The sequence below is a fragment of the Rhinolophus sinicus genome, linkage group LG05, assembly GCF_036562045.2.
Source record: "Rhinolophus sinicus isolate RSC01 linkage group LG05, ASM3656204v1, whole genome shotgun sequence".
Classification (NCBI taxonomy): domain Eukaryota; kingdom Metazoa; phylum Chordata; class Mammalia; order Chiroptera; family Rhinolophidae; genus Rhinolophus; species Rhinolophus sinicus.
Window position 1 is genome coordinate 97,576,744 of NC_133755.1, and position 25,718 is coordinate 97,602,461.

Sequence of the window (25,718 nt, forward strand, 5' to 3'; positions counted from 1 at the left end):
GACTATATGTGTATTTTTATATACATATATACAATTCATACATTAATAAAAATCAAATTCCTTAATTTTCTTGTCTACCATATTACCTGACATGTTGCTTCATGTTATTCTATGTATTATTATGTGGAGTATATGTATATCATTCTACATATCCAACTTACACACTAATGAAAATTCAACTTTGCTGAAGCCTTCTACTTATCTTTTATATTATTCTGTATAATATTCCAATATTCCGTATATTACGTAGTTGCATATGTGTGTGTATATAGATATATAGATATATGTATGACATACCAAAAGCCATTGAAATACTGAAACACGCTTGTGAATTTACTGCTATATTCATAGACTTTGTCTCCCACTCTAGCTGAGAGACAATCAAACCCATCTTCAGGACAGTTGGAGCAACATACCCCACATCATTCCCAAACCCATGGTACAGCCTAGCATCTTTAAAAGGGATTTTACTATACTCAAAAAGGATAATGTGCTATTTCATACACTATCACAATGATTATTCACACGCAAGTATATAGCTTTCAATTTCTTTTTTGAAAATGAATAGAGTTCTCTATTTGCCTTGTCCTTACATCGCCCATACTGGCATTTGTGTTTCTGACTTCTTCTGGGTCCTTCATCTGCATCCCTAGAGGAAAGTGAAGACACCAAACCTCATTCCTCCTCTCCTGGCACATGTAGTATCTAAAAGAATAATGCAGGAAGCTCTTTCCTATTTTTCTAACATCCACTCAAGATGTGCTAGCCATTAGATGTTTCAGCCTCTTTCTATTACAAAAGGAAATATATCCTTTTCATAAAAATTCTATAATTTCCTGAGCTTACTGAGCTAAGGAATCCCCAAGTTTTCATACCCTTCAACCCAGTTCCTGGAGCAGAAGGAAAACTCTTCTCCCTGCTGCCCATTTCTAACCTCACTGGTTAGTTAATCCAGGAAGAGAATCTGAATATCCAGCAAGCAGACTTACTAGGTAAATGGTACCGGTCACATCAGAGCCACTCACCCAGAAGGGATCCACAGCAAGGCTCAATGCTGAAAACTTCTGTGACATACAGGATGTGAAGATCGACCCTACAGAAAATGGGGAGATTGCTAAGAAATCACTCAGAGAGTTAGAAGAAGAGAAAGGAAGGAGGAAGACAGAAGAGGGGAGGCGTATGTATTTGGGGAAGAAGAAGAGAGCAGTGATGGAGAGCAAGCATAAATATGCTGCCTAACAGAGAAGAAAAGAAATAGTGGGGAAAAGATTGGTGTGGGACATTTTCCTGGACCAGTATCACGTGGTGGCATCAGTCCCATACCGTTTAGCTAACTTTCTGGAATGAGAAGATGGAACTTCTAGAGAAATGCTGGACAGAGGGACTTCAGGGCTAAGAGGATATAAACATGGCTTGTGCAATAATTGTAAGCCATTTATTCAAAGCCCAAGATAATCTTATAAAAAGTCTTATTTAGTTACAGACCTTTATTAAAGCACACTCTGCCCCCTTCACATATAGATACCCACTCCACACCTACCCCAACCCAAAGCCATGACATCTTAATTCCAGAAAGTTCTCTCTTCCCCAACTTGTAAGCCAAATATTTCCCCTGAATTGGTCTTGAGAGTGAACTGTCCTGTACAGTCCCTAAGACCTGTTTAAATTTTATGATTCTCATGTTTATCCCGACTTCAGAAGAAGAAAAAAATATAGACAGACCTAGCTCAAAACTAGAATTCCTCAATTGAATCGCTAGACCATCAAACAGACCTAAAACCAATGGCAAGTGTCCCCCTTACCCTTCCGATTGAATGTTGACCCCATTGATGGAGACCGAGATTCTATGGAGGCCAGCTGGCAGCGGGGGCAGCACCACCTCCAAACCCTGAGCAGTCTTTGCACGAACCCAAGCCGACGTATCCTGGATGTGGGCTTCCACATCCAAATGTGCATAGTCCCCCGGCAGCGTCATTCCAACAAAAAGAGTCTCACCTCCTGTGTTGAAAAGAATTCATTAGCCTCTGTCAGGGGGTTTGTGGCTTCAACCACCCATCCAATTCTACAATGATCTTTTACAATTAAGTACATGGTCAGCCCTGTGCCTAATACCCTAATTAAGAGTTTTAATGCAAACCTAATTTTTTTCATGAAACTTCTAACAATTCTTTTAATAGAGCTACAGCTTATAATCTCAAGACCATAAAAAAGCAAGTATGTCAGGACAATTGTACTCAAGAGGCACACTAATTTATCTTCATGCAAAGGCAAGTCGAGAAGTCGTTTGGAGGGCTGATGGTCTCCATAAGCAACAAATAGCACCCCATGTCCTTATTTTTTAACATCCACATGTCTACTGATAGAAGTTTAAAGTTATAGCTGCAGGGTGCACTGAATCGAATAGTAATGCTGCATATGACTATAGTACTTCAGTTTGTAGAGCATTTTCACATATGTTATCCCATTCGATCCTCATACTATCCTGATGACATATACAAGGCAGTTAGTAGGACCGACATTTAGCTTTCGAGGAAACTAAGGTTTAGCAGCCAAAGTCTCGTTGCTAATTAATGGAAATGTCAATGCCTGAACCCAGTCTTCTCTTATATTTCAATACCTTTTTAGTTTAATTAGCACCTCTACTAAAACATTATATATATTATAAACACTCTAACTCAATTTCTTTTACCTTAAATATTATAGAGTACCATGAGTAATATGTCACAAGGGTCACACAAATAGGTCTCTGCCCTCAAAGAGACCTCACTGGTCTCTTTGGCATTGAAAGAGCATCAGTTACAAGACATGCCATAAGAGAGGTGAAAATTAAGCACGGGGGTTGTTCAAGTAAGGGCCTTCTGGGCAAGATGGGGCTTGAAATTCAATTTGAAAGCTAAGTCCCAAGAGGAAGTGATAGACAAGAAGGGATTTACAATTCAATTCTAAAAACCTAACAGTTTTATCCAAAGTCTTTCATAGCACGTCCTCATTTCACCATCCAGTGGTTTAGAGAGAAGGAAAAAAAATTGGGTGGCTTTCTGAAAGACCAGATACATGTACATACAGCAAGGAGTAGGCCAATTTGATTGTGGTTCTATGGCTGAAGACCAAGAAAGCCAATACTCAGGGGTCTCTACTTAACTCAGTGGGCAGTGGAGACCTCCAAAGTTTTGTAAGCAAGGAAAGAATATGATTAAAGCTATTTTTCCAATCTATAAGACCAATTGAAGACATAAGGAAGGAAAATCCACTCTGCAGACACCTGGAGTCTTAACAAGAGCCAAAAATCAAGTATGCAATGGCAGGAGTGAAAATAAACATACATACATTTCCTGTGTCTCAGTTTGTCCATAGAGACACAGCTTAAGCTAAAGCACCTCTAAAATGCCCTTGGTTGCTAATGTTTGAGAACTACTACAGAGCTGGCATCTGCAGAACCCTACAGACAATGAGTCGAGGAGGTTACTTAAAAGAGGAGGTTTTGTGGTGTGTTGAGAAGACTGAATCTACATTCAAATCCCTGCTCTGCCATTTAACAACCTGTGTGACTGGGTAACGCACTCTGGGCTCTCAAAGCCTTGGATTTTGTCATCAGTAACATGGTAACGGAGCCCACCCTGTGTGGTTTGTTGTAAGGATTCAGTTCAATGACCTAGGACAACCTCTGGTAGAGTACAGTATTCGAAAGCTCTCGATTAAGTTCATTTTCTTCCTTGATCCACATCCTCTTTACTTCATCATGTCTTCCCAGCCTTATTTCTACTGTGAAGTCTGAAGCCTCAGTGCAGTGAGTTTGAGGACTTCCAGGGCTGAGCAAGAAAAAAGACATGACCACAAGATGGCAGAAGCACAAAATCAAGCTTTCTATGTTATGGGTGGTGCTTTCACAGGTGCACCTACGTGCAGAAATCTCACAGCATGAGACTTTCCAGAGGCCACAATAGGAGACTACCACCTAGAAGGGGAGGAGGGCAAGGAAACTCCTGGGGGAGTGGGAGATCAGAGAGGGCCTTGTGTGTCTAGAGGATGTCACTCAGCAGCCCGGTGGGTAGTCTTTGGGTCAGAGAGCTGTGAAGGGTGACAGTGGTTTAGAGTCCTTTATAGCCCCCAGGTTAATCTTATCTACGTCTAGCAGATGTTGGGTGCAGTTTTACAGGGTATGCAAAGCAGGCAGGCTCTAAAATATTAAAAATCTGCTTTCGGAGGCTATATTTAAAATAACTGGGTATGTAAAAATTTTAGTTTGACTTTGGCAGGCTTTTGAGCTAATGGCTCCCAGCCTGCTGTGAAAACGTAAATAACATCGGGCCAATATACAGAGGCCATCTTTGGCTCATTAATATCTGGCAGAATGATGACATTAACTTCAACAAAAGCATTTATTGAATGCTTGCTCCATCTTAGTTCCTGGGTTAGGTACTCTTACCTACTTTATTTGCAACTTTCACCATAATCTTGAAAGAATTCCTCCCACCTAACAGTTAAAGGAACTAAAGAAAAAGGAAGTTAAATATCTTGCCCAAGGAGTAGTTGACCTAGAATTCACTGCAAAAACCAAACTAATGGTCTTGCACATCAAATTCTTCCTCCCCTTCCCCTGCCTTCTACTCTTTCTTCGATTTTATCATAGGTTCATGGTCACTGCCAACCTAATCGTCTCCTGGATGGAGATGTGCTGCATTCCAAGTTCCAAAGGAGACTTTCCCAATAGGCTACTACTCTTTGTGGATTTTATACACAATCTTCTTTATTCTGCCTGTAGGAAGATTTAAATGCAAGTGTCAATTCTGCAAATAATACATCATGTTGTATATATCAATAACATGAACTGCTTGGGCTCTTGGTCAATTGTCAAGCTAATCCTAGGGGCCTTTGAGGCACTGATGCAATGTATTAATTCTATTCATTATAGGTAGGAAATTGTATCAAAATCCCAAAACACTGAAATCTGAATAGAACACAGAGCTCCTTCCTCCCTTTTCTACTTCATCGGGAAGAATCTATACCATTAAGGAATTTTACACACCTTCATCGCCTGAGGGAACAAATTCTTCTTCTGCACTATCTGAGCTGAAAAATATTGAGAAGCTAAAGGATACTTCCCTTTATTTATGTACTCTTGAGCAATGGAAAATGAAAATAGCACCAGAAAAACTGAGTCTAGGCTTTTTAGGGGAAAATTTGACGGTCATTAGTAATAAAACCTTAGATATGGCTGTCATAAACCCTCTGTTATCTGGCATTCAATTAACCAGAAACGTGTATTACCTGGTACTTCTCCAAATCTATAGGATGACATGATAATAAATTGTTATAATTCCATCCTGTCATATCATCTGAATTATCAAAGAAAGATTAAATTGTTTCATGTAGTTGGGTGCTAAAGAATTTATTCTTTTTATACATAGCCTGTTTCAAGGAACAAGAATGCTTGGTTAATTAGAACATCTATTCTCTAATTGTACCAAATAACTGCCTCAATAGAATATGATGCCAAAAAGAGTATTTTACAGTAAATAATACGTGGCTAACTTCTTGAAATCTGGAACCAGACTGCTTGATTCAAATCCCAGGTCCGTTACTTACTAAAGGTAACATCTGAGACAAGCTACTCATTCTCACTGTTCCTCAATTTCCTTACCTGTAAATTGAGGTTAATAGTTGTATAAATTAGTGACAAAAATTAAAGTCTATTTGTTAAATAGTTACCTTTGAATTCCCATGTCATTTTCATGACAGGAAATGGTTGCAATTTTACAGGGGGAAAATGTATATAAGGAGATTTATTCAGTGATGCCTAAGATGAGAATACAAGTCTCCTGGCTTTCAGAAAAACATAACTTCCATCCAAAATATAACACTATCTTCAATAAAATTTATAGGCATTTTTTTTCCTTTTTATAGGCTCAACTGTCTATAAATAAAAAGATTGTACAGTATCATGTATTTTACCTGCTATGCTGCTTCTGTTTCTGCTCAGAGACATGATCACTGGATTTAAAGAGGAGACATAAGTAAATGCCATGGAAAGAACTGCAGAGTGGTGCCCTCTGAACACAGTCACATTCACAATGGGTCCATCTTGCCCCTGAAAATCAATTTTAAAATCAACCCTCTGTAAATAAAACTTACTTAAGAGAAGTCCATAATTAGTTTAAAGGGTTAATTTCAAGAAAAACATTTTTAAAGAATATATTTGTTTCTTTCAAGTCTCTCTCTCTCTCTCTCTCTCACACACACACACACACAAAAGCACACACATACATACACACACACACACACACACACACACACACACACACAGAGTGACAAGTGTTTAGAATAGGCAAGTGCAACATCCAACAGATTAAAGAGTAAACAAAAATGATTTTCAATTAACAGACCAATTAGTTCTGTTAAAAGTGGCAATTTCAAATAAACATCCATACCTAATTAAACCATTCATCAAATGTGAGAATACTTTCAGACATTTAAGTACTTGGAAAAATTCCCTCATATGTATTCTTTTTTAGAATGTTTCTTAAGGCTATGATATAAAGAAAATAAACAATAGCCAAAGAAGAGGAAGGTATATACTCCAAGAAAAAAATGACTACATAGAAGAGCAGTCAAGGGAGATGCTAGGATAAAATCTGTAGAATGAATCTAAAAAACACCAAGTTTAATTAAATCAGGAAAACAAGAGCAAGGAAAAAGAGTAATTGATATCATGGAATTTTTTTCTTAAGATAGAGGATTTTTATTATAAGGAAGACATGAAAAGATAAACTTAAAAACTCACAGTGTAAATAAGGATAATTTGTAACAACAAAAACATAAAAGGGGAGAGAGTAAAGGTATGAATTTGCAAAGGGGACTGGAGATAAGGTGCATCCAGAAGAAAAAGGACTACTATATGTATGAAACTTTCTTTTGCATAAACTTAATGGTAACCACACACAAAAATCCAGAATTGATACACATAACATAAAAAAGGAAACAGAGGGGAAAATAATCACAGAATACCACCAAACTAAGATAACAGAAACACAAGGGCAAAGAAACAATGGAGACACTGAGCTACAAGAAAACAGAAGATAAAATGGTTATAGGAAATTTTCATATATCAATAATCTCCCTAAATGTCTGAACTCACCAATAAAAAGGCACAGAGTAGCAGATTGGAGCAAACAAAAAAACCCAACTATATGCTACCTTCAAGAGACACGTCTCAGCTATAAGGACAAATATAGACTCCTTATATTGAGTCTAAAGTGAAAGGGTGGAAATTGACACTCCAAGCAAATGGCATCCAGAGAAAATCAGGTATATTCATACTTATATCTAGTGAAATACACTCCAAGATAAAAAAGGTAACAAGAGACAAAGATGGACATTTCATAATGATAAAGGGGACAATACATCAAGAAGACATAACACTTATCACTATGTATGTTCCCAACCAGGGAGCACCAAAATTTATAAAGCAACTACTAACAGAACTAAAGGGAGAAACTGACAAAAACACAATTATAGTAGGGGACCTAAATATCCCATTGGTGGCTATGGATAGATCATCAAAGCAGAAAATCAATAAGGAAACAGCCTTAAATGACACATTAGGCCAAATGGACATAATCAACATTTACAGGGCCTTTCATCTCAGAACACCAGATGATATATTCTTTTCTAGAGCACATGGAACATTCTCAAGGATAGACCACATGTTGGGACACAAAACTAACTTCTACAAGTTTAAGAAGACTAAAGTCATACAAAACATATTCTCCAACCACAGGACTTTGAAATTGGAGATGAACTCCAAAAAGAAAGCAGGAAAAAAAAACACAAATACGTGGAGATTAAACAACATGCTACTAAAGAATGACTGGGTCAAAGAAGGAATAAAAGGAGAGATCAAAAGATACATAGAAACAAATGAGAATGAAAACACAACCTATCAAAACTTTGGGGATGCTGCAAAAAGCAGTAATAAGAGGGAAATTTATATCATTACAGCCCTATCTCAAGAAACAAGAAAAATCCCAAATAAATAACCTAAGATTACATCTTAAAGAAATCAAAAAAGAACAAATGAAGCCCAAAGTAAGCAAAAGGAAGGAAATGATAAAAATTAGAGCTGAATTAAATGAAATATAGAAAAAAAAAACAGAAAAAATTAATGCAACAAAGAGCTGATTCTTTGAAAAGATTAGTAAAACTGACAAACCCTTGGTTAGACTCACTAAGAAAAAAAGAGAAAAGACACAAACAAAATCAGAAATGAAAAAGAAGAAGTTACGATGGCTACCACAGAAATACAAATGATCATACAAGAATACTATGAAAGACTATATATATGCCACAAAATTTAATAACCTAAAAGAAATGGACAAGTTCTTAGAAATACAGAGGGTGCCAAAAAAAAATGTATACACATTTTAAGAAAGGAAGAAACTGTATTAAAATTGTAATATTAATACAATGAATGACACTAGCATTCATTTGATTAACGTCATCTTTTGAGCGAACATCATACTACACATTGCTACCGTAATTCAATTCAATTTCAAAAAGTAATACATAAATAACATCTCTTAAAATGTGTACATTTTTTTGGCACCCCTAGTATATAACCTTCCTAGATTCATGAAGAACTGGAAAATCTAAATAGACTGATCAACAGTAAGAAAATTGAAATAATTATCCAAAACCTCCCCAAAAGCAAAAGTCCAGGACCAGGTGGCTTCACTACTATATGTATGAAACTTTCTACCAAATATTCAAAGGTGATTTAATACCTGTCCTTAAACTCATCCAAAAAATTGAAGAAGAGGCAATACTTCCTAACTCATTTTATGATGCCAATATAACCCTGATACAAAATTCTGGTAAGGATAACATAAGAAAATTACAGACCAATATCTCTGATAAATACAGATGCAAAAATACTAAACAAAATACTAGTAAATCAAATACAACGATACATTAAAAAGATTATACATCACCATCAAGTGGGGTTTATTCCAGGGGCAGAAGGATGGTTCAACATATGCAAATTGATCAATGTGATATACCACATAAACAAAATAAAGGACAAAAGTCATACAATCACATCAATAGATGCAGAAAGAGCATTTGACAAGATACAACATCCATTTATGATTAAAATACTTAATAAAATGAGTATAGAAGAAAAGTACCTGAACATAATAAAGGCCATAGATGACAACCCTCAGACAATATCATACTTAATGATGAAAAACTGAAAGCTTTTCCTCTAAAATCAGGAACATGACAAGAATGCCCCCTTTCACCACTGTCATTCAACAAAGTATTGGAAGTCCTAGCCTGAGCAATCAGGCAAGAGAAAGAAAGAAATGGCATCCAAATTGGGAATGAGGAGGACAAATTGTCACTTTTAGCAGATGACATGATTTTTTATATAAAAAACCATGAAATCTATTAGAAACAATAAAAAAATATAGTAAAGTTGCAGGATACAAAATCAATATACAAAAATTCATTGCATTCCTATACACTAACAATAAAATTTCAGAAAAAGAAATGAAAAGAAAAATAATTCCTTTTGCTATTGCAACAATAAGAATAAAATACCTAGGAATAAACTTAACAAAGAATGTGAAGGACATATACGCTGAAAACTGTAAGACATTATTAACAGAAATTGATTAAGACACAAAGAAATAGGAAAATATTTCATGTTCATGGAATAGAAGAATCAACATAGTTAAAATGGCCATACATATATATATATGGGTGACGTATTACAGAACTGTACACCTGTACACGTTACAAATCTATGTAACGTTACCAACAATTGTCACCCCAATAAACTTTAATTTTTAAAAAAAGGCCATATTACCCAGACCAATATACAGATTTAATGACTCTTCACCAAAATATTAATGGCATTTCATAAAGATATAGAACAGAAATCATCAGATTGGTGTGGAGTCACAAAAGACCCCAAAACAGCCAAAGCAGCCCTGAGAAAAAAGGACAAGGGCAGAGGTATCCCACTCTCTGACTTTAAATTATACCACAAAGTGACAATAATCCAAATAGCATGGTATGGCAGAAAAACAGACATACAGACCAGTGGAACAGAATTGAGAACCAAGAAATAAACCTACATATACGAGGTTGGACAATTAAGTTCACAAACTCATCCTAGAAAAAGTAATACGTGACTCATTGCTGAATATCACTATGGTCACCTTCAAAGTACTCCCCTTGGGAAACTATGCACCAACACCAGTGCCTAGTCCACCCTTCAAAGCAATTTTGGAACTCTTTTTCTAAAATGGCCATCAGAGCTGTTGTCGTATTATCCTTGATGTCCTGAATGTCATCAAAATGTCTTCTTTTCAATATTTTCTTTATCTTCAGATAAAGAAAGAAGTCATTGGGGGCCAGGCCAGGGGAGTAGGAAGGGTGTTCCAATACAGTTATTTGTTTACTCACTAAAAACTCCCTCACAAATAGTGCCGTGTAAACTGGTGCATTGTCGTGATGCAAGAGCCATGAATTGTTTGCAAAAATTCAAGTCATTTAACTTTTTCACACAGCCTATTCAGCACTTCCAAATAGTAAAGTTGGTTAACTGTTTGTCCAGTTGGTACAAATTCATAATTAATAATCCCTCTGATATAAAAAAATGTAAGCAACATTGTTGCAACACGTTCGTGAACTTAATTGTCAGACCTCTTATGTGGGCAGATAATTATCAACAAAGGAGCTAAAAGCATACACTGGAGAAAAGAAAGCCTTTTCAATAAATGCTAGGAAAATTGGAAAGCCACATGCAAAAGAATAAAGCTAGACTGCTATCTATCACCAAATGTCAAAATTACTCAAAATTAATCAAAGACCTAAACATAACACCTGAAACAATAAATAGCATAGAAGAAAGCATATGTACTAAACTTATGGACTTTGGCTTCAGAGAGGATTTTTTGAATTTGACCTTAAAAGCAAGGGAAATAAAAGGAAAAAATAAATGAATGGGTCTATATCAAACTAAAAAGTTTCTGCACAGCAAAAGAAACCATCAACAAAACAAAGAGGCAACCAACAGAATGGGAGAAGATATTTGCAAACAATAACTCCATTAGGGACTGATATCCAAAATATATAAAGATCTCATACAACTCAACAAAAACATCCAATTAAAAAATGAGCAGAAGACCTGAACACTTATTCCAAGAATACATGCAAACGGCCAACAGATATAAAAAAAAACCCTCAATATCACTAGATATTAGGGAAATGCAAATCAAAACCACAATGAAATACCACCTCACACCTGTTAGAATGGCTATCATCAACAAGACAAGTAATAACAAGTGTTGGAGAGCGTGTGGAGTCAAAGGAAGCCTCATACACTGTTGGTGGGAGTGTAGAGTGGTGCAGCCACTATGGAAAACAGTATGGAACTTACTCAAAAAATTAAGAATAGCATTACCATGTGACCCAGCAATCCCTTTTCTGGCCATCTACCCAAAAAACCCGAAAACATTTATCCATAAAGATACATGTACCACTATGTTTATTGCAGCTTTATCCACATGGATAAGACTTGGAAACAGCCTAAGTGTCCTTTGATAGGTGATTGGATGTCTATATGATACATGTATACAATGCAATATTACTCATATTCAATATTACAATAAAAAAAGATGAAATACTGGCATTTGCAACAATATGGATATATCTTGAGATTATCATGCTAAATGAAATAAGTCAGACAGAAAACATCAAGAATCATATGATTTTACTCATAAGTGGGATATAAAACTGAAAGCAACAAATTATCAAGACAAACAAAACTCACAGACATAGACAATAGTTTAATGGTTACCAAAGGGTAGAAGAGGGCATAAGGGGTCAAATGTACTGGGAATGCCAAAAAAATGTATACACATGACTTGTATTCATCTTTTGTTATCAGTATATATTGAGTCTTACAGTTTTAATACAGTTTTTTCCTTTCTTAAAATGTGTATACATTTTTTTGGCATCCTCTGTATAGTGACAGAAGGAGAACTGACTTTGGGCAGTGAACACACAATACAATATATAGAGGATGTATCATAGAATTGTACATTTGAAACCTATATAATTTTATTAACAAATGTCACCCCAATACATTTAATTTTTTAAAAAATCTGAAAATAGAAACTCTCGAGAAAAAATAAGCTATGAAAGAAAAGATATATTCCTGATTCTGCACGCATCATTTGAATAGTTATAGTAATGTAAACATGATTTCTTGATTTAACAAAATAATAGTATTGTAACTAGATTCAAAAAAATTAAAAGCGGTTGTTTCAAAAAGGGGGACTTGAAAAAGAGAGAAAATGGGTAGAAGAGCATGATTGTTCTACTATTTTCCTTTTAACCTTTGCATGTATTACTTTGAACAAAGTTAAAAGTTTGGTTTCTTTAGTGTTTATTCTCTCTAGTAAAATAAATCCAAACAGTACAAATCTTTGCCATTAAAATGGTAAATGTATTAAAGTGATAATACCCAGTGTTGGCCAGATTCCAGAAATCAGGTACTCATACAATGATAGTGGGGATATAAATTAAAAAGGAATTTCAGACAACTAGATACTACATACCTTGAGAAAAATAAATATGCCCCAAAATACAGTTCTGTTGTTTAAAATAGGAAATTTTGGAAATTATCTTAATGTTCAACAACAGAGAACAAACAAATTACAATCCAACCATATGTGGAATTGCATGCAGTTTATATATAACAGCTAACATTTCATAATATTTGAGTAACTGGATGAGATAAAAATGATTAAAGACCAGAGATCAAAGATTATTCTGAATCTTCTATTCCAGAGATCTTTATTTGCTCAGAAAACAGCTGTATTTTGGGGTCATGGATATGCTATTAAATCCATGTTGGTCACACTGAAGTCAACTCAGAATAGAAAGCTCAGCTGTGAGCGTGACTCTACTCTCACCAACAGCACCAGGGAAGGACCCGGACTCAATCTCTTAATAAGAGTAGACGACAAAATAGTATTAACTGAAAAAAAAGGGGGGGACTTGTTTTAAGGGGGAAAGGAAGCAGTAGGAATTAACTAGGAAGATATTTTATAGGAACCAGACATTCTACAAGTGCCTAAGTTCCACCATTCACATCCAATCCAGAAAACAAAATTGCTGGTGAAAACTTATTTGTTTAAGAGAGAAGGGCAATTACAAGGTATGTAAGCTTTGCAAACCAACACCCAGATTGTGCACTAGATAAATGTATTTATTATGTGGCACTAATACTCATGTGGACTTCCTTCTTTGTTTTCTTTTAAAGAAATTTAACTGATGTTAATTACAAGCCCCATTGGTGGAGTCAGCTTCCCACTTCATAGCCAAACAGACGATATAAATAACATAAGCACACTCTCATGATGAAAAGGTCATGTCAAGTAATTTAGTTCTAAGAAATGATTAAGTGACAACCTCACACTACATGTTAATAACGTGTCACCCACCCAGAAATAAGGAGATACCAAAGGATTCTGCTTACCCTCGGTGGAACTTTGCATCGAATTTGTCGTGAATTGCTTGCGGTGATGTTGACGGCACAAGACTGAGATCCAAATAACACCAGGCTAACATTTTCCAAACTAGAGCCTTGGATGGTGGCCCAGAGCCCTCCTGTAATGAAAACAGTATTTTCAGGTGAGATATACAGCCATGCGTGCAGACAAAAATTAATTTTCTACGAGAGATAAAATGAAATTAAAATATGAGGCTCCGTAGACAAAACACAAGGCATGCTCAAGCTGCAGAGAAAGACTGGAGTTAAATATATAAATTCCATGTAGAAAGGGAGGAGTGGTGACTAGAGGGCAGAGAAACGTAGTAATGCATCCCAGAGATATTTAAGAATAAAACAGAGACACAATACTGCCACAAGTCAGAGAAGAAAGTAGATGGTGTCTGAAAACTCTTCCTGCCCTATATTTTTAAACATCATCCTTGCCAATCCTATAAAATTTATTTTTTCCCTGATATTTTAAGTATAAGAGAGCATCATGGCAGAAAGAGAAGTGGACCCAGAGTCAGGGCCACAGACTGCTCGGCAACTTAAAACAAATCATTTGTAGTATTGCTCCTGAGTTCAATGGTTCTCACTTCCCTCATCTTGCAATAACAGCCTTAGCCCTTCCAGCTTTGTCATTTGCTACCACACATACTAAATTCTCATCTCCATGATGGTGCAGAAGTGACTGACATCAAAACCCATTACCGTCAGGATTTCTATACTGACCACTGAAGAGCAACCACAGAAACCCCTATCCTCTCACTGCAGACATCAGTAAGAAGAGGCGTGCACCAATCACACAGATATCATGGCACACTTTCCCATTTGGAGGAGCAGCCTTTAGTCCAACAGATGAACAGAAATAGTTATTATTGATGATGGCAATTATTCTGGTGTGCCATCTCCACAGAATGGAACACAAGAGAGGCAGTGAGGCCCCCAAATGGAGACATGGACCAGTTGAGAGTGGGAAGTGGTTGCAATAGCAAGGTTATCTTCACAAAGCATGTCAGGGTGAGAAAGGGAAACTTATACAACCTGATGAAAACCCTTCCAGAGAATGTAACTTTGTGAAATAATACCCTGAAGTTAAATATATAAATTTGCCCTAAAGAGTCAGGGCAAGATAACAATAGACTTCAAAGTTAGAGAATAAAATTAAAGAAAAACAATTTGAATACCAACATAAAAGATACAATATCTGGAAACAATCTTGACAAGAAAAATTCAAGGTAATGAAGATTTGAAGAAAAGTTTAAAATGCTACTGAGGAACAAAACAAATGTATTAAAACATAAAAATAACTAAAATAAATGGGTAGAAGGAGTGAACATCAGAATGGCGGCATATCTTTCCAAATTAAACCAAAGCATCAATGTAATCCCAATAAAAATACAAATAATATTTTCTGTTTAAATTAGACAAGATTTTAAAATTCAATAAAAAATGGAAAACAATAGCTAGAATATAAAATTTCAAAAATAAGAGTAAAGGGGTCTTCTGTCAGACATTAAAATATCTTATAAAACAACCATAACTAAAATGTAATAATAAAGCATGAACAGACAGATAAATCAATGGAATAGAATTGGAAGTTCAGAAATAAACCCAGAGAAGTAAGGAACTATAGGAAATGATAAATACAACATTTCATATAAGTGCAAATAGATGGATGATTTATTTAGTAATGAAATAAGTGAATACTATTGAAAAAATTATAGCTGAATTCCTACTTAAAATCCCCACAAAAACATATTCCAACATGATCAAATATTTAACCATAAAAAATAAAGTATTAAAAAAATAGAAAACATGGCAGAAATTTTACTATTATATAATTTCAGAGAAAGAAAACACATTCTAAGTATTTTACAAACCCTGTAGCTATAAAAACATGTTAATTTATTTACCACATAAAAAGTTAAAATATTTATGAATTAAAAAATAGTAAACATAGAAACAAAGAATAAACATAAAGGGCTAATATCCTTAATATATGAAAATAAATGCAAAATAAAAATACAATGAAATCTTATTTTTCTTCTATAAGATTGGCAAATATCAAAAAGTTTGGGAACATACTGTGTTTGTAAGATGTAAATATAGAGGGTGCCAAAAAATGTATATATATTTTAAGAAAGGAAAAAAAACTGTACTAAAATTATAATACTCAATATGTACCAATAACAAAAGATGAATAGTCACGTGTATATTTTTTGGCACCCCCAGTATACACTCATGTACACTGCTGCATAGGGAATAAATTATACAATTTCCAAAGAGGATATTTTGTTGTTTTCAAAATGTTAAATGTACGCAACCTCTTGACGTAGGAATTCCACTTGCAAGAAGTTATACTACTAATAATTTCACACGTGTGCAAAATGGAACAACTGCTTATCCACATACAAAAGAATGAAGCTGGACACTGTTTTGGGTTGAATTGTGTCTCCTAAAATTCACACGATAAAGTGCTACCTGCCAGTACCTCAAAATGTGACCTTACTTGGGAATAAAGTCATTGCAGATGGAATTATTTAATGTAAAATGAGGTCATACTGGAATAGAGTGGGCTCCTAATTCAATATAACTCCCATATAAAGGGAAATTCGGGGCACAGAAAAGACACAGTGAGAATATCGTGTGAAGATGAAGGCAGAGATCAGATGATGCTTCTACAAGCCAAGGTACGTCAAAGATTCCCGACAAACAACCAGAAGCTGGGCAATAGGAATGAAACAGATTCTTCCTCACAGGTTAGTTAAGAATCAACTCTGCTGACACCTTGAAACTTGACTTCTAGCCTCCAGAAGTGTGAGACAATAAATTTCTGTTTAAACCATCCAGTTTGTGGTACCTGGATAAGCAGCCTTAGACAACTAATACAGACCCCTACCTCACACCTTATATAAAAATTAACTCAAAATGAATCAGATAACTAAATGTAAGAACTAAAACTACAAAACTCTTACAAAAAAAAAACTTGCACACCGTGTTTCCCCGAAAATAAGACCTAGCTGGACAATCAGCTCTAATGCGTCTTTTGGAACAAAAATTAATATCATACCCAGTATTATATTATATTATATTATATTATATTATATTATATTATATTATACCCGATCTAATATATTAATTATTATATTATATTATATCTGGTCTTATATTACAGTAAAATAAGAATGGATCTTACATTAATTTTTGCTCCAAAAGATACATTAGAGCTGATTGTCTGGCTAGGTCTTATTTTCAGGGAAACATGGTGTGTGTCCTAGTTACATTGGATTAGGTGATTGTTTCTTAGATATGACACCAAAAACACAAGCAACAACAATAAAAAAGATAAACTAGACTTCACTAAAATTAAAAACTTTTGTGCTTCAAATACTACTGTCAAGAAAATAAAAAGACAACCCACAGATGGGCGAAAATATTTGCAAATCATATGTCTAATAATAGAATAATCCAGATTATATAAAGAACCCTTATAACTCAACAATAAAAGGACAAATAACCCAATTTTTTTTAAATGGGTGAAGGATTCAGACAGGCATTTCTCCAAAGAAGATACATAAATGGCCATTTGTGACCTCCTTGGTGTACTTGAAACAAGCCAAGTTCCTTCTGACTTAAGACTTTATCATTTGATGTTCTCCTTCCCTACAGCTCTCTTCTCCAAGATTTCTCCAGGACTCATTCCTCCATTTCATCCGTGTCTTCATTCACCAGTGTCATCCATGTCATTCCTGCAGTGCCAGTGGCCATCCTACGACAACCACCACCCCCTCCGTCACTCTTCCCCTGCTTGATGGTTCTCTTACCCACTAAGCATCACCTCCATGACAGCAGGAACTTCGTTTTAACTTACTGTATCCCCAGCATTAATAGTGCCTGGTATATAAGAGCTAAACAAATTGTTGTCATTATTATTGTTGATGCTAATAATTAAAAGTTGCAGAGGTGGTGACACTGTGCCATTTCCATTTGAAAGTTCAGGTGCCTCACAAGGGTCCATACTTAAAGAGAAGGCAACTCTCTCTCTCAGCACAGAAATGGGCCAAGGAAGCATGTACTCCAAAGCCAAGACTGTCCTCAAAAACCCTTTGGAGGGTGCTTCTGCACATGGGTAAGTTGTGCTTTAGAATATTATTTATCACATTATTATATGTATTCATTATATGCTAGATTATTCTGAAAATTCCTTGCTGGTAGGGCTCAGCCTGGTTCTCTGTAAATCCCCTACTGCAATGTTACTTAAACTGCACTATTCATAGTAATTGCCTGAGGATCCTGTTACAATGCAGATTGTTTAGGAGGACTGGATGGGGCCTGAGACTCTCCTTTTCTAACAAGCTCCCAGATGATGCAGATACTGCTCGCCCAGAACCACACTTTGTGTGTGCCGAGGTCTTCAGCACCTACTACAGGGCTTTACACAGGATGTCTCAAAGAGGGAGGGATGGGGAAAGGGAAGGAAGGAGGCTGGTGATACCAGGTAGTTGGCAAGGTTGAGGAAGGGACAATAGGGAAAGTTTAAATTCTGTAATAAAGAAAATAGCAGCGAGAGCCTCTCCTTTCTCCCTTCTTTTTCCCTTAGTCTTACTAAACGTTAATTTGTACCCACACAACATTATCCTCTCTCTGAGTTTTCCATCTTTTGTAAAAATATAGACAATGATGTACAATCCTCTCGGACAAATCCCTTCACCACACGTTATTGGTACAACATGTCCTGACTCTTTGATAGGATGCGGAATCAACTTATTTATTGGCCTGGGACTTTCTGAGTTTTAGCACTAAGTGGTCCACAAGCCAGTTTTAAAACAGAAAGTCTTTCAATCTGGGAAACCCCTGAGTCCTAGAAAAACTGCGACATTGGTCACCCTGTCTGTGCAAGGCACTGTCTAGAAAAAACAAAGATGACTGAGTCACCTGTCTGCCACTGAGATGTCTGAAGGTTTGTGTGGCTTGAACTGCAAAGGTAACTTAAGAAGAAGATTAAACTCAATTATAAAACTCAAACTAATAATTATTAGGTTAATATAGTATATGGTCGTTCACTCTGAGTACCACATATCAGCTGGCTCCTTCTTTATATCACTGAGAAAGAAGAACAAGCGTGCTCTGTTTTATGTGCTGAGATGAAGTAGGGCTGGCTTCATCATTCACTTTCTAGGCAAAGTAAAGTGGGAAACGAGCGGTTCCTTTGAAAAATGCAATTGTGGCCAGGAAATACTGCTTTAAACATTGTTCTATGCCACAGGTCTTTGGCCAACAGAATAAACAATGACAAAAATCCAAAACATTAAGGAAAGGAATTGTATCTTCTATAAAAAAATATATATATATCATACATTAATGTATGTAAGCCTGAGTATTCTTGAGATTCTTGCGGTCTGGGTGGGTTGTTTTCAACTGGTCATGTCCTGCAGAAAGCATGGAGAGATCCTTGGTTTCCATGGCACTAAGATCCAGTCCATGGGAATCACACTGACAAGATCCACTGCCCTCTGTATACCCTCTACGGAAATGGTAGTTGGTTTTTCATGCTAACCAAGTATCCGGGTTTACAAATGTCTGTGAACACCTGCTGTGTGCAAACTTCTAGTGGGAAAGGCCTGTATGTCACATAAGCAAATGTTTTTACTTCTCAAGGGGCTTTCTTACCTGTTGGCTCATTTTAACCTCACACAAAACTAGGAAGCCTGCGTGCTAAGTATCCTTAGGCCCATTGTGTCGCTATGACGGCATGGACAGCAGAAGCAGCAGTAGCCTTGGCATTCGACAACCCTTTTGCATCCTAGCTCCACTCTTTCCATTGGAAAGCCTTGGGCAAGGCACTGTTTCAGAACCACCATTATCTGCTCTGAAAAATGTGGATAATAATTCCATCTTTCAGGCAGCTGTCAGCATTTAGTGTATGTGACTACTTAAAAGAGATACTCCATAAGTGACACTATGCCTGTCATCATTATTAGGAAACCAAGTCCCATAGAAATAACGGAAACATGGAGGGTCATGCATCTGACCTTGGCAGGATGAAAACCCAAGCACACATGTACTAACGCCCAATCTAGTGTTGCTTCCACCAGACCAAATTGTCCCAGTGACTCAGTGACTGACCCAATTATGCCAATACCATCAGCCAAACTATGTGGTAAGTGAGTTCATTGAAAGGCTCAACTATTTGTTGCTCATTAGAAGAAATGCTGATGGCAGAAAACCAAAAACCTGTGAGTCATAGTGGACATAGAACTTATTACACGATAGGACTAGATTCCTGCATACCAGCAAGAATGCTACCTTCAGAGGGTCAGAAGCAATGTGAGGTCCTCCCCAGATTACCAATCTCTGCAGCTCTCGAAGGGTCCACAGCATCCAGTCTGGGTTCCACGTTTAGGAAGAGGCCTTCTCCACTGGCACTGACGGCATACCCAGAAGTTCCCACCAACATGGAGATCTGATACACTCCGACAGACAGCAGGTTTGTTTGACAGACCACATTCGTTTGGTTTGAGAAAATAACTTTGCAACTTGTTGTGTTCAGTGTGATATGAAAGGCCTGGGAGTCACCAGAGAAACCAGTTCCAGTAATATAAACCAGTAGGTTGATGTCACCATCTTAAAGGAGGAAAGAAATTAAAAGAACAAAAGCATTTCTCAGTGGTATCACTCCATTTAAGAGAACTCTCTCTAATGTCAAATGTTCATTCCCTCTTACCTTCCCCTCCCAAAATTCAAGAAGTTGAATCCTGACTCAAATATTGGACATCTGCATTTATTATTGTAGCACATAGCCCCCATCTTAAATTTTCTCAAACTGGTAAGGAGAGATCACTAGTCAATAAAAATGTGGAAAAAATCAAAATAAAGAATATTTCAAAACAAGAGACAAAGAGAATAAAACATTTTAAGTCATCAAAAATCCACTTGTCTCCATTTCAAATCATGACCACATCATTTAGATTGGCCAAAACAATGTATTTTCTGCTACATCACTCAACGTCCATCCTATGAACTGATTCATCTTCTATCCACCTGTCACCAGGTACATGGCCTCGAACAAATCACTCTGAGTCTAAAGTTCATGATCATCTCAATGCCAAGTCATGAATCATACCAAGGGAATACCACACAGAGTGGACCCAGGGCGTTGACCCTTCAAGGTACTGGAAAGAACAGGAACCTGAGCAATGAGCTGGAATATCATTCACTCGCACAGCCACCTGAAAGAAAGGCGAAAGAATTAAAAGCAAATGTACGCATTTCATGTACCCAAGAGTATTCATAAAGTATTTGTGAAATTTGCCCAAATTAAAACGTGTTAATGATTCATTTATTTTCTTGCTTCTATTTCCCAGTAATAAACCCCAAATTGTAATGAATGGCTAGAAACATATTAGGCTTTCTTAAAATGATTGTAGGCATGCTAAAACCTAACATTCCTATAATTACATGTGTTAAATCTTGAATAAATTTCTTCTCTGTCATATAAAACTGAATGTAATAAAATTCAAATTGCACACAGACTTTATATCACTCTATATTTTTAACTAGGTACCTATTTCCTATAAAAAGCCCTTTCTTTGCTGGTGAATGCCAACAAAGTAGGCACCTTCCTTCCATCATTACTATGTGAATATATAACTGAAGATGAGAGTATTTCAACAGTTGATTTGGGGGCTTTTTTAATCCTAGACTAGTAGGTTCCCAAGAAGAGAATACAGTTGATCCTTGAACAAGACATGTTTGAACCACATGGGTCCACTTATATATGGATTTTTTCAATAAATGCTATAAATGTATTTTTCCTGATGATTTTCTTAATAATATTTTATTTTCTCTAGCTTACTTTATTATAAGAATACAGTATATAATACATATAATATACAAAATATGTGTTAACTGACACACATTTTATGTTATGTTATTGGTAAGGCTTCCAGTCAACAGTAGGCTACTAGTAGTTAAGATTTGGGGAATCAAAAGTTACACACAGATTTTGGACTGTGAAGGGGGTCAGTGCCCCTCACTCCCCTGTTGTTCAAAGACCAACTATATATGTCTTTTCCTCTCACTGGAACTAATGTTAATCTAATAGAACTCTACAATACTTGGAGATGAGAAAGGTGAAATGACTCATTTGACTCTCTACCTATGAAATATAGATTAAAAGCACTCCCTATATTTATGATAGTATTTGTTTATGGAATAAAGGGGTACAGGGATGGCATGAAGGCATAGGTGATAAAGAACACTGATTTTATCTCTAATGTTTTATTTTATTCATAAAGACAAAAAAATATATATATCAAAATGTTGACAACTGTTCATCCTCAGTTTAGGTACCCTGGTGTTGGTTATATTATTCTTTACAGTCTTTTATTTTAAATTTTTCTCAAATTAGAAGCAGATGACTTATAACAAGAGTATGGGCAGATGGGAAAGAACAAAAAACATTTTAAAGAGAAAAGGAGTGACTTAGTTTATTACTTTTCAATAAATCATATGTAGCTATAGAGGTTCTCTATTTTTTTAACACCATAATAACAGTTTCAGTAATTATAGTAACAGGATGTTGCGTTTCCAGAGCACTTATATTTTCAGGGTACTCTCTATACCCTGTAGAAGTAGAAAGGGGACAGTCATAATTGTCTCTACTTTATGGATTGGAAAACTGATCCTTGGAATTGGTCCACAAATCAGAAGGGACTGAGATAGACTAGAAACTAGTACTTACATTTGGGGTGGCCCATTCACTCTCACCTGAGTGTGTTGGTTGGCAGTAACCAACATGTCTCCAAATATGGGTGCAAGAAAAACTCCACCATCATATACCACACGAATGGTAGCAGCAGGGTTCACTCCAGTTAGATTTTCATCAGAGACCTAAGTTGATTACATTTGTAGTGAATTCTGTAGTGAGTTCTTGAAATAGAAGTCTAATCTTGATTAAAACAAATGATAAAGGGTCTTTTCACATTCTGTTTAAGATAATCAGATAAGTAGAAAGTGAAAATGGAATGACAGGTGATTAAAATCTAGAAAACTAACATAAGTAATGGCTAATGAAAGCCCCATATATTAGAGAAATATTTATTTGCAAGTAGAGTTGCCCAAAAAGGCACACAAAATATTAATCTTCTCTCTAAGTCTTCATATGTTTTTGTTTCTATGTGCTTTCCTATTTTATATGTTTGCAATCCATTAAAATAAAATGTAAGAAAACAAATGCTATGAGATGACTCCCATCCTTCCTCCATTTCCACCCATGTATTTTATTTGAAAACCAGATGACCCACAATGCCATATAACAGAGATCAAATTCCATCTTGGATTTCATTTTATAATAACCAAATGCTATGTGATCATTAGATTATTTTTCAAAACCCTAAATATGCAAAAGCATCTGGTTTTGTCATTATCCAAAGACAGCAAATCCTTTTCTAAACTTCCTTCTGCTGTGCCATCTGCCTCCATGACAATCTAAGTCAATCACATCTGCTTAAATTATCCAATAACAGATGCAGAATTATTGTATGGACACTGACCAACAACTTCTCTACCTACCCTGAGTTTTAGGAAAGGAGATGTTGGGTTCAAATTGCTTATCAGGGATATGAAATCCAAAAATGTGTTGAACACTTCCAGAAAGGTCATTAAACCCCCTTACTTGAATATTCCAACAAAAATAATAATTCATGACAGTTTTTATTCATATCATTCCGATTTTTTTAATAAAATTATTCCCAGGCAAAAAATCCATGCCACCAAAAGGAATATTATACATACCCTGATGAAATTGGGCAAATCCCCAACCTGGGTGGACCAGAAGATAGTCCATACATGTTCATAGCAAGACTTTAGATCCTCCATCACGGTGAAGTCACTGACATTGAGGTACCTGGAAGTAAAGTCGTCAGCATTGTTCTGTAAGAGTTGGCGAAGGTGACTAGCTGAAATATGCACAGGGACATCTGTGGGAGAAGGTTTTGATATAGAAAATACGAGACAAATTACTCCACCTCAGAGGGTCTCATGAAGATAACAGAGAATAAATGTCAAGATACCTACTAAATATGCAGGAAACCCTCAAGTTCTAAATATAGTTTCAAGAGAACCCCCAGCCCAGTTAAAACCATTTTTCCTAAGGCAAATACAAGTAAATGCTTACTTTTTTTGTTGTGATGTCTTTTATTGGTATTACATCTCATAGCAAGCAGAGAACACAGTCATTTCAGACAAAACTGTCTCAATTGTCAACTCAAAATATAAACTCAAGACACCCTGGTGAGGCCTGAAAGTCTAATTAAATGTTGGGTTTTCCCTGGAAAATTTAACTGGGTCTGTGAACAGAGAAAAGTTGGCCCCCTTTCACAGAGATTGGGGAGCCCCACAGCAGCTGACACCCATAAAAATTTAGCCTACTCAGCTGAGGAATGCTGGCATTCCGGTTTCTCTATTAGAATTTCCTTTAAGCCCAACCACCTGCTTCCCCATTCCACATTCCCATAGGGAAATAACAACACTCTACTTAAGTCCTGCTTATGTTTGAACTGTTTCATGCTTTACCAAAAGTTTCCATTTCATTAGGTATTCCCAATAGCCCCTGCGAGGTGGGTCATGTGGGCATCCTAACACCTCCTTTAGAGATCAAGAAAATGAAACCCAGTGAGACCAAGGAGCTTGCCAACCAAGGGAGACAGGTTTAGGTTAAGATCCAGGTTGCCTTCTACCTACTTAAGAGTCTTCTTCTTGAATCTCATACTCTCTGGGAGTGTTAATAAAATAATACTGTATTTCCCAAATGCAAACAAAATTCTCATCCTTTTAACAGATTGTCCTTCATCCCTTCAACAGACCTGGTTAAGGCTGTGTTCCCCTACCCTTGCCCCCCGTTATACTGCAGGTGGTGATGTGAGGAGCATCAATAATAGTAGGTGGTGCCAGGAAGTCTCTCTGCAGCCCTCTTGTTCATGCCAAGGAGAACAGCACAGTGATGGACTTGACAAAAGCAGGGCACTGTTGGCACTTACTCATCCATTTGTCAGACGTGAATAGCAATAGACTCCAATAACCTACAGACCTTCAACTTTTCCTAAGTTGCTCTTTTAAGTAAAACCACCACTCTAATTCCTCCCACAAGAAGATTCTTTGCCAGTTCAGCATCTTTCTGCTTGTGAGGGCAGAACACTTTTGGACCATGCACCAATTTTTATACAGCTACTCTTGAGTTCTCCCTAGCCTCTTTTCTGATTCCCCTATGATTTTACCAACTAAATAACATATTATAATCACTTATATTCCTTGTCCTTTGTGAAATGAGTATGTTATTAAAGATTTAGAAACTATTCTACTCTCATGATATCTGAAAGCTCTTTCTACATTTGTTATGACCACTAAAATCCTCAATAGTATAGGGTGTCGCCATGGAATTTAATTCAGAAGAACCATGGCTACCATGCATCTTGAGCTCCTCTAAACAGAAGAGGACTGACCTGAGAATAAAGACCCAAGGTTATATCTAGACCTTGCCAACAACCATCTGTATGACCTTTGGGCAAATTCAGTATAGGGCTGAACGGTGGTCCTCAAAAAGATGTCAGAGCCCTAATCCCTGGGACCTATGAATACAGAGGGTGCCAAAAAAAATGTATATACATTTTAAGAAAGGAAAAAACTATTAAAATTATAATAATATAGACCGATAACAAACGATGAATACAAGTCATGTTTGACTTCTGCAATTACAAGAGGTGCTCAAAGTGGTTACCATCAACGTCCAGACACTTCTGATTACGGTGAACTACTGCTTGAGCAACATTGACCAACGTGTCCACTTATATACATTTTTTGGCACCCCCGGTATTACCTTATAAGGCAAAAGAGTTAATGTTACCTTATATCTAGCGAAAGATGTGGTTAAGGATCTTGAGTAGTTTATCCTGGAATATCCAGGTGGGCCCTAAATGCAATCAGATGCATCCTCATGAGAGAGGCAGAAAGCGTTTTGAGACAGAAGACGAAGAGACGATGTGACCATGAAGGCAGAGGTTGGAGTGATGTGGCCACAGCCAAGGAATGCTGGCAGCCACCAGATGCCAGAAGAGGCAGGAAACAGATTTTCCTCATGAGCCTTCAGAGGAAG

The 25,718-nt window shown here is 36.5% G+C and overlaps 1 protein-coding gene across 7 annotated transcripts in view; it reads right to left on the reverse strand.

The window, feature by feature from the left end:
* Positions 1-25,718, reverse strand: part of PKHD1 (PKHD1 ciliary IPT domain containing fibrocystin/polyductin) — a 433,016-nt gene that overhangs the window by 366,554 nt on the left and 40,744 nt on the right. For all 7 annotated transcript variants that reach the window (XM_019734773.2, XM_074333064.1, XM_074333066.1 and 4 more), the window contains 8 exons: positions 23,363-23,547; positions 22,337-22,459; positions 20,691-20,796; positions 19,916-20,191; positions 13,550-13,680; positions 5,953-6,088; positions 1,803-1,998; positions 1,026-1,093 (listed from right to left, as the gene is read on the reverse strand). In XM_019734773.2, the coding sequence (XP_019590332.2) occupies positions 1,026-1,093; positions 1,803-1,998; positions 5,953-6,088; positions 13,550-13,680; positions 19,916-20,191; positions 20,691-20,796; positions 22,337-22,459; positions 23,363-23,547 (1,221 nt within the window). The remainder of the gene's footprint in view (positions 1-1,025; positions 1,094-1,802; positions 1,999-5,952; positions 6,089-13,549; positions 13,681-19,915; positions 20,192-20,690; positions 20,797-22,336; positions 22,460-23,362; positions 23,548-25,718) is intronic.